This window comes from Rhodamnia argentea, chromosome 9 (assembly GCF_020921035.1).
Source record: "Rhodamnia argentea isolate NSW1041297 chromosome 9, ASM2092103v1, whole genome shotgun sequence".
In the NCBI taxonomy this organism is placed as follows: Eukaryota; Viridiplantae; Streptophyta; class Magnoliopsida; order Myrtales; family Myrtaceae; genus Rhodamnia; species Rhodamnia argentea.
In genome coordinates, this window is record NC_063158.1 from 2,772,879 (window position 1) to 2,788,932 (window position 16,054).

A 16,054-nucleotide genomic window follows, 5' to 3' on the forward strand; every position below is an offset into this window, starting at 1 on the left:
CTCGCTGGCTAGGTCGCCGGCCATGAACAGTAGCAAGAAGGAAGAACATGACAAGAAAAGGGACATTAAAAATATTTAAAAATTAAAATATTATTTAAAAATGTCCACATCAGAGCCGGCGACGTGGCGCCAGCATTTATATCAAAAATGTTCTCGATGAATCATCAAGAGTAGTGGAAGCAAGTAGTACCTGTCCATCTAATAAGGAGTTTGAAATTTTAAAATATGCCTCTTTCCTCCTTTTCCAATGGTTTTGGAGGGTGGTGAGTCCGGTGACTCTTCCGCCATGGCTCGTTAATTGAGTATTTATATGCGGACAGTACATCAGCTTTGTCTATCTAGCCAGAAAAGAACAAAAAAAGGAGGAAACGGAGAAAACGTCATACAGCGCGTCGTAGGTTTATACTTGGTCGTTGATCGTTGAGGTTCATAACGAACGCCGTATGGACTCCTCATCATACTTATCCGAGTGGCGATGACTTTCTTTCTCACGTTAAAATCTCTTTAAAATTATAAATACATAGGATAAAAAATAGGAAACTACTAGCCCGATGGTACTGTTAGTTTTTTCTAATCACACGATTTTCCAATCAATGAATACCATATGCAAAACATGCATATGATGGTGTGTGAATTTTCTGTTGAGATTGTATCGTCCCTAACAATACTGTCATTGAAACATTTTCCTAAAAGATACATAAGCGGGGTATGACTTGCCTGTCAATACCATGTATAGCTTTCGATGTTAACTTGGTTGACGAGTGGCTATGGCGAGGTCTCCGAGGCCTGTGACACTGGCCGGCAAAGAATAAAAAATGAAAAGTTAATTTTTTTAAAGAATCACAAAAATTATTCACATTAGTGCTGATCGTATCAAGTAGAATGATCGGCGTCCACATTAATCTTTTCCGGCCGGAATTGATTGGTTGTGTTAAATATATGTCTTGAGTTTAAATCGTTTATGGATATATATATATATATATATATATATATATATATTGATTTGTTAAATCGATTTGTGCAAAGAAAAAATCTTGAAGGCCATCTTCTGTTGGGATTTAAACTAAGAAAGGTTTCTACCACTAGAGGACAAAATAGGGGACACTTATTCTTTGCACATATTTGTTTATAAAAAGGAAGATCTTGACTCGATAGGAAAGAAAGAAGTGCACGACTTCTTTCTTGAGCAATGTTCGGTCAAGGGTTTGACCAAGAGAGGGACCCACACACATATACTATTTCTTTCTTTTTTCTGTACGGTGAACTCCCGGGATTAGAAGAGTAGCGCCGCGAAGACTCAAAAGAAAAAAAAGATCCCACCGTGCCGCACAAAAGATTGAAGTCGCGAACAGGGGAGGCTCTGAGAAGGACGACTCGTGAAGACGGAAAAAAGAGTGAACGAAAGAGGTGACGTTCTCTTGATCGCGCGAGGAGCCTTGAGCATAGTAGATTTGCGCGTGAGTTTTATTATATCTAATTAAGTTGTTTATTTGTGAACACTTAGGATTTGGGTATAATTTAGGTGCGGGAAACACGAGCGTATTGAGCAATTGTAATTTTGATTCTCCGATTATAGTGGATTGTTTTTGCTGGCTCTCCCGTGGATGTAGGTACCAATATTCGGATCGAACCACGTAATCTCCGGTGTCCTTTGTTGTTCCTCGTTAATTTTTCTGTGCTTTTCGCATTGACTTATTTGCAAAATCCTATTTAGTTTCCGCACGTTCTATTACAACAATTGGTATCGGAGCCAGGTTCGGATATTCTAGATTGTGATTTGGAGCTTTTGCTTGTCCGATTATTATCTGGATATCCCGTGATTGCAATTATGTCCGGAGTGAAAGCTGAAATTGAGAAGTTTAACGGGAGGAACAACTTTGGGTTATGGAGCCTCAAGATGGAGGCGTTATTGACAACCCAAGGTTTAGCAAAAGCATTGGAGGGCAAGGCTGAGTTGCCCGAAACGATGACAGATGCTGAAAAGGATATGGTAATGAGAAAAGCTAGAAGTTTAATCATGTTGAATTTATCGGATGAAGTGTTAATAGAGGTTGGTGAGGAGAAGGATACCGCAGTATTGTGAGCAAAACTTCGGGCACTCTATGTAACGAAGGGTTTGAACAATCGCTTATATATGTTGAAGATGATGTTCCAGTTTAGATATACCGAAGGTACGTCTATCAGAACCCATATAGATGAATTTAATAAACTCATGATGGATTTGAAGAAGGTCGGTAAAACACTTGATGATGAAGAGCGGGGCATGATGTTGTTAGCTTCCCTACTAGAGTCATGGGAGCACTTTGCTGATTCACTATTGCTGGGGCGTACTACGATTACCTCGGAAGAGGTAAAATCCCCCTTATTTTCTAAAGAGTGGCAAAGAAAGTTGCGAGATGACAGTCTAGCGCAGGATGTAGCGCGAGGACTAGTGATTCGGGGTAGAGAGCAACAACGAGGGTCCAAGAGCAACAGAGGTAAAAGCATATCTAAGTCACGTCATAGAAAGTCCAAGGGACGCGTGAAATGCTTTGAGTGTCACGAAGAGGGGCACATCAGAAGAGATTGTCCCAAGTTGAGAAACAGAGGTGATAAGTAGAAAGCCACAACCAGTGTGGCGAACGTTCTTGAAGAGAGCACTAGTGATACAGAGGCTGTCTTGTGTGTGATCGCAGGTTCGTCGGGAGATAAATGGATGCTAGATTCGGGGTGTTCTTATCATATACGTCTCATAGGAACTGGTTTACTACTTACCGGACTGCAGATGATGGTATAGTTCTGTTGGGGAATAACACATCCTGTAAGGTTGTGGGGAAAGGGACGATTCGGATTCGGATGCACGATGGCGTGGTGCGCACATTGACAGGCGTGAGGCATATACCGGAGCTCAAGAAAAACTTTATTTCTCCGGGGACACTCGATGATATCAAGTGTAAGTACACCACTGAAGGTGGTGTGCTGAAGATCTCTCGAGGTGCCATGACAGTGATGAAAGGGAAGAAAGTGAGTTCTCTCTATCATCTACTGGGAGAGACCGTGACGGGAGCCGCTGCAGTTTCATTAGGTGAGTCAGATTCTGATTTAACTTGTTTATGGCATATGCGTCTAGGGCACATGAGTGAGGCGGGTATGACGATGCTGAGTGATAGAGGGTTGTTAAAGGGTCATAAGACAAGTAAGTTAGACTTATGTGAACACCGCATTTTTGGGAAGCAGCGCAAGATTAAGTTTGCTACGGGTATTCATTCGACCAAGCAACCGGTAGAATATATTCATTCGGATGTCTAGGGCCCGTCTCCGGTTCCTTTGAAAAGAGGTGCTCGTTATATGCTAACATTTATCGACGACTATTTCGGGAAAGTATGGATATTCTTTTCGAAGCACAAATCTGATGTGTTTGATCGGTTCAAGAAATTTAAGGCATTGATTGAGAAGCGATCGGATAAACGGATCAAGTGCCTAAGAATTGATAACGGCATAGAGTTACGTGGTAAAGATTTTACCGAGTTCTGTGAGAGAGAAGGGATTGTGAGACACCGCACAAGACTTGGGACACCACAGCAAAATGGCGTGGCAGAATGGAAGAACAGAACTTTACTTGAGCGGACTCGGAGCATGTTTTCGCATGCTGGAATAGGCAAGGAATTTTGGGCCGAAGCAGTGAACATGGCATGTTACCCGATTAATCGATCTCCATCATCTGCTATCGAGTGGAAGACTCCGGAGAAAGTATGGTCGGGGAAACCTGTTGATTACTCCGGATTACGAATATTCGGATGTCCTGCGTATACTCATGCGAGTGATGGTGAGCTTGAGTCGAGGTCGAAGAAGTGCATATTTCTAGGTTATGCACATGAGGTGAAAGGCTACCGGCTGTGGTGCATCGATCCCGCATCACCTGGTTTTCTAATCAGCAGAGATGTGATCTTTGACGAGACCGCAATGCTTCAACAGAGGAGTTACGAGACATAACCAGCAGAGAAGATAGATCATGGTGTTAGTAGTAAGGTGGAGCTTCAGGTGGAGACTCCAGAGACCTCGGAGGTAACAGATGTTGAGGCTGCAGATGAGGCTGCAATTCCCGAAGACGGTGATAATGAACAACCAGATCTGCCGCAACATAGTATAGCCGTAGACAGATAGAGAAGGCAAATTAAACCACCGGTACGTTATGGTTATACAGATATTGCATATGCTTTGACTATAGGTGATGAGGTGGAGACAGATGAACCTTCGTCTTACTTTGAGGCGATGGCTAGTTCTGAGTCGTCGCATTGGCTAGGGGCTATGAGTGAAGAGATGGAATCACTCCATCGAAATCGGACATGGGAGTTAGTTAAAGTACCCAAGAGCCGGAAGATTATCGGAAGTAAATGGGTCTATAAACGGAAAGAGGACATTCCTGGTGTCAAGGCAGCAAGGTACAAGGCGAGGCTTGTTGCGAAGGGGTATACCCAGCGAGAGGGCATTGACTACAACGAGGTGGTCTCTCTTGTGGTAAGACATTCTTCTATTCGTGTTTTACTTGCCTTAGTTGCTGCACGGGATCTCGAGTTGGAGCGGCTTAATGTAAAAACGGCGTTTCTTCACGATGAGTTGGAGGAACAGATTTACATGAGGCAGCCAAAGGGATTTGCTATTCCGGGTAAGGAAGACCATGTTTGCTTGTTAAAGAAATCATTATATGGGCTAAAACAATCTCCTAGACAGTGGTACAAGCGGTTTGATGCTTTCATGGCTAGTCAAAACTATTCAAAGAGTCAAATGGATAGTTGTGTTTATTTTAGGAGATTGAAGGATGGGTCTTTGATATATCTGCTATTATATGTTGATAGCAGCGAAAAATATGTCCGATATTGATGTGTGAAGAGGCGGTTGAGTGCTGAGTTTGAGATGAAAGATTTAGGTGCTGCAAAGAAAATATTGGGTATGGAGATTTTACGTGACAGATCGCATGATTATTTGCGTCTGTCTCAAAAGAAATATATTGAGAAAATTGTCGCACGTTTTAATATGCGGTTAGCGAAGTCTGTGAGTACTCCATTAGCGAAGCATTTTAAACTTTCAGTTAAGTTATCGCCGCACACCGAGGAGGAGGAGGAACATATGTCTCTTGTTCCTTATTCTAGTGCCGTTGGTAGCATTATGTATGCTATGATATGCACTAAGCCCGATATTTCACAAGCTATCGGTGTAGTTAGTCGTTATATGAAGCATCCAGGTAAAACTCATTAGGAAGCTGTGAAATGGATCCTCGGATATTTGAAGGGGACAGCAGATGTTGGTATAGTATACTGGAGGGACAGTGATGGCAGTGAGACCACTGGTTTTGTGGATTCCGATCATGCGGGTGACTTGGATGAGTGCAGATCTTTAGTAGGGTACGTGTTTACGCTTGCAGGTGGTGCGATTAGTTGGAAGGCGTCCTTACAAGACCACGTGGCCTTGTCGTCAACCGAGGCGGAGTACATGGCACTAACCTTTATAGCGAAAGAGGCGATATGGTTACAAGGTTTGCTCTTGGACTTTGGGTTAGAACAGAAAAATGTTGATATACACTGTGATAACCAAGGTGCGATTTATCCGGCATATAATCCGGTTTATCACGAGCGAACAAAGCATATCAATATCAGGTACCACTTCATCCGAGATGTCTTAACGAAGGGTAAGATTGTTGTGAAAAAGATAGCTACAGGAGAGAATCCTGTGGACATGATGACTAAGCATGTTCCTTTGGCGAAGCTCAAGCTTTGCTTGAGCACTATAGGCGTCAGTAGAGAGTGATCGTCCATTGGGGCGATGGAGAGCAGCATGGATGATGAGCACTATGACTTTGGTTTCAAACATCGAGCCAAGGTGGAGAATTGTTAAATATATGTCTCAAGTTTAATTCGTTTATGGATATATATATCGATTTGTTAAATCGATTTGTGCAAAGTAAAATCTTGAAGGCCATCTTCTGTTGGGATTTAAACTAAGAAAGGTTTCGACCACTAGAGGACAAAATAAGGGACACTTATTCTTTGTACATATTTGCTTATAAAAAGGAAGATCTTGATCTGATAGGAAAGAAAGAAGTGCACGACTTCTTTCTTGAGCAATGTTCGGTCAAGGGTTTGACCAAGAGAGGGACCCACGCACATATACTATTTCTTTCTTTTTGCTATACGGCGAACTCCTGGGATTAGAAGAGTAGCGCCGCGAAGACTCAAAAGAAAAAAAAGATCCCACCGTGCCGCACAAAAGATTGAAGGCCCGAACAGGGGAGGCTCTGAGAAGGACGACTCGTGAAGATGGAAAAAAGAGTGAACGAAAGAGGTGACGTTCTCTTGATCGCGCGAGGAGCCTTGAGCATAGTATATTTGCGCGTGAGTTTTATTATATCCAATTAAGTTGTTTATTTGTGAACACTTAGGATTTGGGTATAATTTAGGTGCGAGAAACACGATCGTATTGAGCGATTGTAATTCTGATTCTCCGATTATAGTGGATTGTTCTTGCTGGCTCTCCCGTGGATGTAGGTACCGATATTCGGACTGAATCACGTAATCTTTGGTGTCCTTTATCGTTCCTCGTTAATTTTTCTGTGCTTTTCGCATTGACTTATTTACAAGATCTGGTTAGTTTCCGCATATTCTATTACAACAGGTTGGTCTCAAATGACAAATTATCAAAAATTTTATGATTAAATTGATCAAATTAAAAGGGTTAGGATTGATCCCGTCCAAATACCATATGTTTTAGGCTTTTTGATTAATTTCCCTGCTTTGTCCAATCAATGTACACAACCTAAGGATAAAGTCAAACCACGAGGAGGACTGCGAGGGACTTTTTGGGTAATTTCCGCGCTTTGTCCAATCACAAGTACACAACCTATGAATAAAGTCAAACCACGAGGAAGACTGCTAGGGATATGATGACAAATTTTGTAGAATAGGATATTGAATCATTCGAATTGAAAATTTTGTACGGTGCTAAATCACTCCGAAACTCGTATCAGCATAAGTCATTTTTTCTGCTTCCCGCTCTCCCCAACTCTATGACAACTTCACTCTCTCAGATCTCAGTAAAATAAGTCTAACGCGGTTTAGAAACTCGTACGATACAAAAGAACATAAGTTTAGGGTTTAGACAGACGTAGCCTCTCCGCACTACTCAGCAAAATCTTGATCAAAAGGTGGATACTACATTCCGATCAAAGAACACGCCGGAAGGTCCATCTTTTGGCAATAGAGCAACCGTAACGGGACCTCTCGCGCCTTCCTCAACTGGCAAAAGTCCTGTGTTGCAATTTAGGTCAGTCTTGGTAAAACCGGGGTTCACGGCATTGATGGCGACTCCAGGGTATTTCTTTGCCAAAACTCGTGTGTAAGCATTAAGAGCTGCCTTCGAGACGAGGTAAGCAGATAAGAGGATCGGCCAGCCACCGGTTTCCAACGTATCCTCCTTCATATCCTTCAGAAATCTCACTACCAAACCATCCACTTTCTCTTCCGTGAGGCTATCGATGTCGTTGAGCTCCTCTTTGATGTTCTCGCCGGGGATGTACTAATTTCAAGAAGGATAAGATGAACAATCTCATCATGAGAGACTATGCAAGTGACTAATATTTATGAGAAATTAACGAGCATGCTAGATTATTCAACTTGCTATGACTATAATTTTTTTTTTTAATGGAGTTATGCCTACAATTGGAAAGTCGTTAAACATTAGTGCAGCTCATAAACTGTGGGTTATTTTACATTCCTTGTGTTCGATTCTTCTAATCTGCCTCACTTATCAAATTTTTTTCTTTCACATAATGATTTTCAATCATCGCACGTCGTTGCATTAAACGACAATACGACACAATAAGTATTGTACATGGTTTTCTCGATCAACGACATGAAAACTCATTCGCGTATTACACCAATGAAATACATACCTGAAGCTGACCAAGGGAAGAGGAGACATTGACTACTTTTGGCAAATTTGATTGTTGAAGAAGAGGCAGAAGAGCAGCAGTTACTTGTTTGATTCCATAATAGTTAGTCCTCAGACATTTTTCTGCTGATTCATACGTCTCCTTAAAGTACTTCTTCATGGATTTGGCCTTCGGACCTCTAATCTGCAATAAGGTTACATGAGAAAGACGACAGTGTTAGCCAATTTAAGCTTCTTGATTTCGATAAATAAAAGGGAAGAAAGGAAGAACAATGGATGCCCCCAAACGTTATGCTAGAAGGCATATTCTCATGTCAAGAAGAGAACAGGACAACGTTCAAACTAACATCTTCGAATTAGCGTGTCAGATATCTAATCAAAAGCGGTGTGATTTACGCCTTGAATAAAAGGGAGCAAAGGGAAGAAATCAAATGGATGCCCCAAACATTATACTACAAGGAATATTTTCATGTCAAAAGAAAGAACGGGTTAACGTTCAAACTAACATTTTCGAATTCGCATGATAATGATTTCCAATCAAACGCTAAGATAATATTAAATGACCGGAAAATGTGTGTTAAGGCTAGTAGCTAGGAAAATGAAAATTAACGTTATGTTCTACAAATCACGTCATTAAAAATTTATGTGAAAAATTTTATTGCATGGTAGTATAGCCGATTTGAGAAAACTCACATCTTCTGCAGTCAAAACCAAGTCCTCGTTCATATATGTAGTTCCAGTTATGCCTGCATTATTCACCTGCAAGGCAAATTGTTCGTTTATGGCTCTTTTCTTAATCTATTCGAAACAGAGTATAACAAGTGACCTATGCATAAATTTTACCAAAATATCAAGTTTTCCGAACCGAGCCTTGACGAAATCCGCCAGTGAATCGACACTGGTCCTGTCGACCACGTTGAGCGGATGAAAGACCACATTGGAGATCCCAATACCCGCAAGCTTCTCGATAGCCTCGCTCCCTCTATTCACATCTCTTGCGGTTAATACAACAAATACTCCATTTAATGCTAGTTCCCTGCATATCTCCAATCCGATCCCTTTATTTCCACCGGTAACAACTGCGATCCTGCAAAAATTAACACAAAAAATGAGAACAAAATAGAAAGGGATTGCATTTATATTGGAACAAAACATATCGAACCGGTCTCCATAATTCATCAAGGGTGGTAAAAGCGAGTAGTACCTGTCCATCTGATGAAGAGCGTGAAATGTTATGCTCTGCCTCTCTCTTTTTTCTTTTCGAAAGGTTTTGTAGGATGGTGGCTCTTCTGGTATGGCTTTGTTGATTGCATATTTATAGGTGGAAAATGCATCCTTTTTGTCTATCTAGTCAGGAAGAAAAAGGAAACAGAGAAAACGTCAGCCAGTACGTCGTAGGTTTATACGTGGCCGTCGGTTGTCTAAGTTCATAACGTAAGCCGTGACGATTCCTCGTCATGCTATCTATTGGTGGTCATTCTTGACCCAGAAGGCCCTACTTCGTCCAAAACCATAAATACACAACCCAAGGATAAAGTCAAACCACGAGGAAGTCTTCGAGAGAGATACAAGGATACTAGTAAATTGTTAACAACTTCATCAGCAATACCCAAATGCTCCCCTCTCCACTCCATCTTTCATATCTATGCATCTCAGTTCTCAAATCCCAAATTCTCAATATATCCAAAAAGAGAAAAAAAAAGGGGGGGGGCTTTAATCAGAATGACGATATCGCAGCATGATTAAAGAACATGCCGGGTGGACCGTCTTTCGGCAGAAGAGCCATTGTAACAGGGCCTCGAGCACTTTTACAATGGTCGACACCCCGGTTCAAAGTGTCGAGGGCCTCGAGCATTTGCAAAACTTAAGACTTGCCGGCGTAGTGCGGTGTTTCTTATGGAAACTAAAAACCAGGAACAAATGCTTCATGGCACAGAGAGAAGGCTGCAGTTTCAGAGCTGCTTCATAGTTAATCCAGTGGGTATTGCAGAAGGTATGGCGATTTTCTTGAATGAGCCAGCTTCAATGAAAGTGGAGTCACATTCTGAGATTTTTTTTTTTTTTTTGTAGATGTGGAGTGTGTGATTAAGGAAAGTAAACAGAAGATACGACTCACCTTTTTTCCTGCACCGTCACAGTTTCACGAGAGAGTTTTATTATGGGATAAATTACGTGGCATTAGTCTCATGAATCATCTCCCTTGGACTTGTATTGGAGATTTCAATGAAATTCTATATCATTAGGAGAAGGTTGGGATGCGCATGGCTAAACATTATAGACTCAATGCTTTTCGGGACTTCCTAAATGCTTGCTCGTTGATGGATATGGAGAGTAAAGGTTGTGCTTTCACGCGGGCTGATCACAAGGAAGGAGAGGCTTTCGTTAAGAAAAGGCTTGATAGTGTGTTTTGTACCATGGATTGGAGGGTCAGTTTCCCCAATGCTGATGCCTTTGCACTCCTTGCAGTTCGTTCAGACCAGTGTCCTATGTTTCTGTCCATTGAGTCATTTAAGAGTCGTGCATGTTAACACTTGAATTTCGGCCGACAAGTTTTAAGTTTTAAAAATCGAGATTTTCAGAATTCTGATCACGACGGAGTCCGTTTCTTAGCTAAAAAGAGTCCTAAGAATCCTTACATGCCGTTTTTTTTTTCCCTAAAAAGTTCACTTTTCAATCAAACTCCTAAAAAATAAAAAATAAAAAATGAAAAAATCATCTAATCAGCTCATTTTATCTAAATTCGACTTTGATTTCATCAAATTTACAAAAAAAAAAAAAAAATCAATTAGAAATTGACTTCTCTCGAAATTCGAAAGTTGGGTTTTCGATTGGTCAATTTTAGGTTTAACTATTGGGATCAAAAGTTTGAGTGTGGATTTAAGATATGATAGACTTTCTCCACAAAAGTCAACACGCGTGGAGAGTTCGATTGAGCCAATCAAACCCAACCCTGAGAGCTTAGTTGCGGCATGAATTGGGTGAATCGAATTCAAATCTTGCGACAAGAACGAGTCAACCCAAGGGGCAAAAACACAAAAATTGAGGTTTGGGCGATTCCAAGTCAACCAGGTCAACTTGGTTTGAATGAAGTCGAGCCAGTCCGGAAATGACGGCCAAGATCCTCCGACGCCCCTTCTCGCCCCTGCTTCGAAAAAATCTCCCAAATTGCCCAAAAATTACCCTTAGAGCAAATAATGACCCAAACGCCCTTGCATTAATAAACGGGTCCAATCTTAGCCATTCATTACATTTATGATCATGGTCATCAAAGGTAACATGTCATCAAGCCGTGTCACCTTAAATGAGCCAATCATATTCTTTGTTGTTCATCAAGTCTTAATATGAGCCATTAGATCAATCATAGGATCATAACTCATAACTCAAATCATAACGTGCAAAAATGACATAACAAAAACCTAGGAAAAACCCTATGTATTTGATCGTCCGGATTTCTAGTCGGAATAGGATCGTATATGATTGGATAAAAAATTGAGGATTTTGTCATATCATATCCATTGTTTTGTGAACTAGGGACTTAAAATCGGATATTCTCATATATTATCCAATTCATTGTTTTGTTGAAACTAGATATCAATATAAATGACATATATGCCCCTACGTAATGCCCCATGCAAATATATGTGCTTGAAAGCATGCATAGATGATTAGACTTACAAATTTCAATTGCAAAATCCAAATAAAATTAGACTCACAAACCAATATATTTGAACTATTTTTTCTATTATTTAACACATACTTCCGAATTGACTGAAGTTTGTAGCCAAACTAGAAACATATTTGTAAGAAACTGGAATTGTTAAGTAGGCTCATCAAAACCCACAAATACCACACTGCAAAATTAATGTAACTCAAATTGATGTATGTAAATAACAAGTAGGTAAGCAATTCGTTTAAAAGCAAGATAAATGGTACATAACTAAGCCTATTTGGAGGAGGTGGGTAACCTGCAATCTAGCCACAATTTAAACATCACATAAGGAATATATGCCTTGATAATGACAAACCAGCACCATATTACATGTATAATACCAATAGAATAAAAAAACTTCTTACAACACGAGTCTTACAACAATGGGAAACAAGTGATTTTTGTACATAATGTCAAATCATGCAACTCTTTCATGACCTCGACTTGCATTCCACTCATTAAACAATTATACTGCTAAAATTTGCCTCCATGTCATTCAATGATCCAATGTCTCAACAATATCAATTGTTTCCACATCTTCAATGGGGCTAACAACTTCATCTAATTATGCCTCAAGTTGATCAATAGTCATTTCTCTTCTTATCAAGTTATGTATAAGGCAACAAGCTATGATTATTCGACCTTACGTTCTAATTGGATAAGAAGATGGACTCCTTAGAATAGCCCACCTTAGCTTAAGTAGACCGAAGCATATTTATTTGACATTTCTAGCTTGAGAATGCTTCATATTAAAGCACTCCTCAAGAGAATTTAGCGTACAACCTGTTGTTCATTAGGATAGGTGGTATCGAGTATCTCTATAAGGAGCAAAAAAGCCCTCTCCATTAGTGTATCTAGCATCTACAAAATAATAATAACCTAATAACAAAGAATAACATCATTAATTGTCTTAGAATCATCAAAATCCATGTGACAAAGAATGCAACATATTTATAAAGGCTTAACTTACCGACAGGAATCTCCAAACCATTTGGTTTAATCGAAGCATCTCGAAGCACTCTAGAATTTGCTACCGAGCCTTTCCATCAAGGTAAAACATACATGAATTTCATGTCATGTGAGAAAACTCCTAACACATTGGCCTCTATCTTACCATTTCTATTTCAATATTTTGGTTTATCAACCTCCGGAACATGTACCCTAATGTAAGTACCATCTAATGCTCCTAAGCAACCCCAGAAATATGAAATTAATGAAATAACCTTATCTTTAAAGTATTAAATTAATTCACGTAATAGCATAACAAACATACCTTAAACCATTTCCACTCTCGTCGGTACATTCCTCTGGAATTGGTTCAAGTGAGACAAGAAGAACACTATGCATTCTTATCACCATAGTTAAAACTAAGTTAAAATATCTACTCATTGTTTCCTCATATCTCGTAAATCTAAATTTGATGATGAGACGATTCTTCACATGATGAGCAAGTATATGTAGGAACGTAGCCACTTGTTCTTCTATAATTACAAGTCCATCTTCTTTTAACCCACCAATTGTATGTGCCAATTCACATAGTAGAGTAAATGTATGTCTATCCACCCTAAGTTGTTCCACACAATTTATGTCCTACTAGTAATGAGGCGATCATGATGATCTAACCGAGCTTAGCTTCTACAAAATGTGCGATCCTTCAATATATGCCTACGGTAGTGCCTTTAAGCAACAATGGACGCCAAAATCATATACATCATACACAAAAGCAACATCTATAGGTTTATCTCCTTTAATATCAGAATACTAAAAATTTCTTTTCAATCATCGTGATCCATATCTAATGAGGAAAAAATAATAATAACATTAGGTAAGTACAAACCGGCGGGTTAGATAATAGCAAAATCATCCAAAATAATATTTTTTTCAAATCAAGAGAGTTTTACAGAATCAATCCATGATCATTGCTAGAAATACACAAATGCACCAGTTTTGTTTTTCTTTTGATGGCGTTTCTATGTTTAGGAGGACAAGCTGCGTTTTAGTTGCTAATCCCTACCTCCGGATTGATATTTTCCCTTCAGTTTTCTTAATATTCTTAGAACTATCAATGAATGTGATACAATGGCAAGTGCAGATGCCCTTCGGAGCCTATCCAAATAATGGTTTGACTTTGCTAAGCCTAGGTCATATTGCTCCTAAAATAGTACAAATGAGACCAATACTTGATAGAGCTCGAATGAAGTTTTGAGAAATCGAATATACAAATCGAGTCAAGCTCGAATTTGGCAACATATCATACTTGAGGCGACTCAATTTCTTTTAGATCATTCTCGTATAAACCTTGGAAGGGTCATGATCACTATAAGCCACATTCGACCCGACGACAAATGCAAAGCCCCAATAATAACAGATTGCTCATGATTGCGCTTCTCGTCATGCTGCACACATCTACCTTGTCATCGTCCCCCGTCAACTCTTCTCACTAACTCATGCAGAAAGCAAAAAAAAAGGTGACTCTTTTCTATCATGGAAGACTTCTTTGCGCATTCCACACTCAACTAAGTCACTAAAACAATACCGTGTTCACTAGAAAATCGATGACATGTTTCGACTCACAGAGAACCGAATAGAGAGACACCACCAAAAATGAGAATTTGCAAGCCAAAAAGAAAAATCGAGACTAGAAAGAGAGAAATAGAGCTAGATTCACAAATAAATGCACCCATGAAATCTAATACAAACCCAGGAAGGAACTCGCGAACCGTGTAAAGCGTGTGAATATTGATGCAGAAAGAGGGGAGGGAGAGAGATGAAGCCTTGCGAGGAAGCAAAACTGCCTATGGCTCTTCGCCGGAGATGGAGGTTGAGTTCGTCGGATTGTTGCTACGGGGAAGAAGACATTTCGACTATCCACTGTTTTGTGAAGTGTTTTCATGAAACTTCAATGTGGAGGATGCATGTGAACTAAGGAGAACGAAAAAAAGATCATAGGGATTTCAGAAAAATAGCTAGACAAGAGTAATCCTATTTGGGTCTATCTTATCTCCCCCTAGAATCTTTTTATCCAGGCTATATCCCATCTATATCCGATTTTATCCTGTCCTAGACAGCTACTAAACACAGAATATGATAAAACATATCATATCCCGACATTTATCCGGATGAGCAAATGCAGCCTAGAGCCAAACATCAACTTCTAGATAGCCACACATAAAAAAAAAAAAAAAAACTCTCTCTCTCGATTTTTTTGGGTTTCCTACTAGACATAGGGGAAATGTATGTCCTAATTGCCGGCCAAATTTCAACCACTCGCCCGATCAGCCTTGCAACCCGACTCTCCAGTCCGTCCACAACACAAGAATGTGTAAAGTTTGAGTACAAACTTCAGGATATGTTCAATTTTTAACTAGGACATGAAGAAATTGGTCAATTGAACTAAAATCGGCCTAAAAATTGAAGTGCATTAGCGTAGACTCCAAGAAATTTCATGTTTAGCCCTCATTTTCAATGTGGCTGAACCATCTATGCTATGTTCTAAGGACCATTTCCCGTGTTAGATGGTTAATATAACTTACATTTACATGATTAGGTGAGTTTATCTTAGAAATTTGACCTAGAATGGTTAGTCATTTTTTTGGATTTATCTGGGAAATATGCTTGTTGTCTAGCCATGTTTAATGTGATGTTATACTTGATTTAGATGTTAGTTTTCGTTCGGATGGCTCCAAGTTTGATGGATGACGCCTACGGGGTGTTTTGGTATTGATGAGTGCTTATTTGATGATGTATTGATGGCGATTCCTTGGGTTTGGATGAATATGGTTGAACATGTTCTTCAATGTTCATATTTGAACTCTGAAGATTGCCTAAGTTGTTGGGAACAGATTGAATAATCATTAGGTGTTCATAGACTAAAGTTAAATGGTCATTGACTTTTACAGAAATTTTCAATAAAACTCGAAGGCTAGCTGGCTCCTAACCTTCCGATTGTTGTGATCTTTTGGGGCTCGAATTCAGAAAATCTTTCTTCATAGAAGTTGCAGAAATAGATTTCAATATTTCCAATGGTGCTAACTTCATAACAATTCCACTCCAAAAAAAAAATCAAATATGATATTTGGTCCTTGTTTTTGGTGTTTGCATCAACTGATTTTGTTTTGCAATTTTCGAATAGTATTGAGCGTTTTCTAGAAAAAAAAAAGTCAAAACATGAAAGTTGTTCAAAATAGACTAAATTGAAAATTTGGAAAGTTTGGGACTATGGGTATAAAATATAGGGTGTTAATTTTGTGAATTTCGCACAAGATTAGGACTAAACTACAAAACTTATAGAATCTGACCTTCAGGGGAAAATTGGTAATTTTGGCAAACTAGGGAAATTTTTTCGAAAAGCCTAAAAGAAACTTGGAGAGCTCTCGGAGAATTAGTTGTCTGTAAATTTTGGTGTCGTTTTGGGTTCATTTA

The 16,054-nt window shown here is 39.5% G+C and overlaps 2 protein-coding genes across 2 annotated transcripts in view; both read right to left on the reverse strand.

Moving 5' to 3' along the window:
* Positions 1 to 16,054, reverse strand: part of LOC115756127 (salutaridine reductase-like) — a 39,991-nt gene that overhangs the window by 9,604 nt on the left and 14,333 nt on the right. The window lies entirely within an intron of this gene.
* LOC115756124 (salutaridine reductase-like) lies at positions 6,915 to 9,204 on the reverse strand. Its single transcript, XM_030695810.2, has 5 exons — positions 9,128 to 9,204; positions 8,767 to 9,010; positions 8,617 to 8,682; positions 7,925 to 8,107; positions 6,915 to 7,548 (listed from the first exon to the last, which is right to left on the reverse strand). The coding sequence occupies exons 1-5, from the start codon at positions 9,133 to 9,135 to the stop codon at positions 7,171 to 7,173; spliced, it is 879 nt and encodes a 292-aa protein (XP_030551670.1). The 5' UTR covers positions 9,136 to 9,204; the 3' UTR covers positions 6,915 to 7,170.

What these genes read in the sequence shown, in the direction of transcription:
- LOC115756124 (XM_030695810.2), bottom strand. An exon ending in TGGTTTTGACTGCAGAAGAT is followed by an intron (nt 8,108 to 8,616) that starts GTGAGTTTTCTC and finishes ACCTTATTGCAG; the next exon opens with ATTAGAGGTCCGAAGGCCAA. An exon ending in CTTCCCTTGGTCAGCTTCAG is followed by an intron (nt 7,549 to 7,924) that starts GTATGTATTTCA and finishes TCTTGAAATTAG; the next exon opens with TACATCCCCGGCGAGAACAT.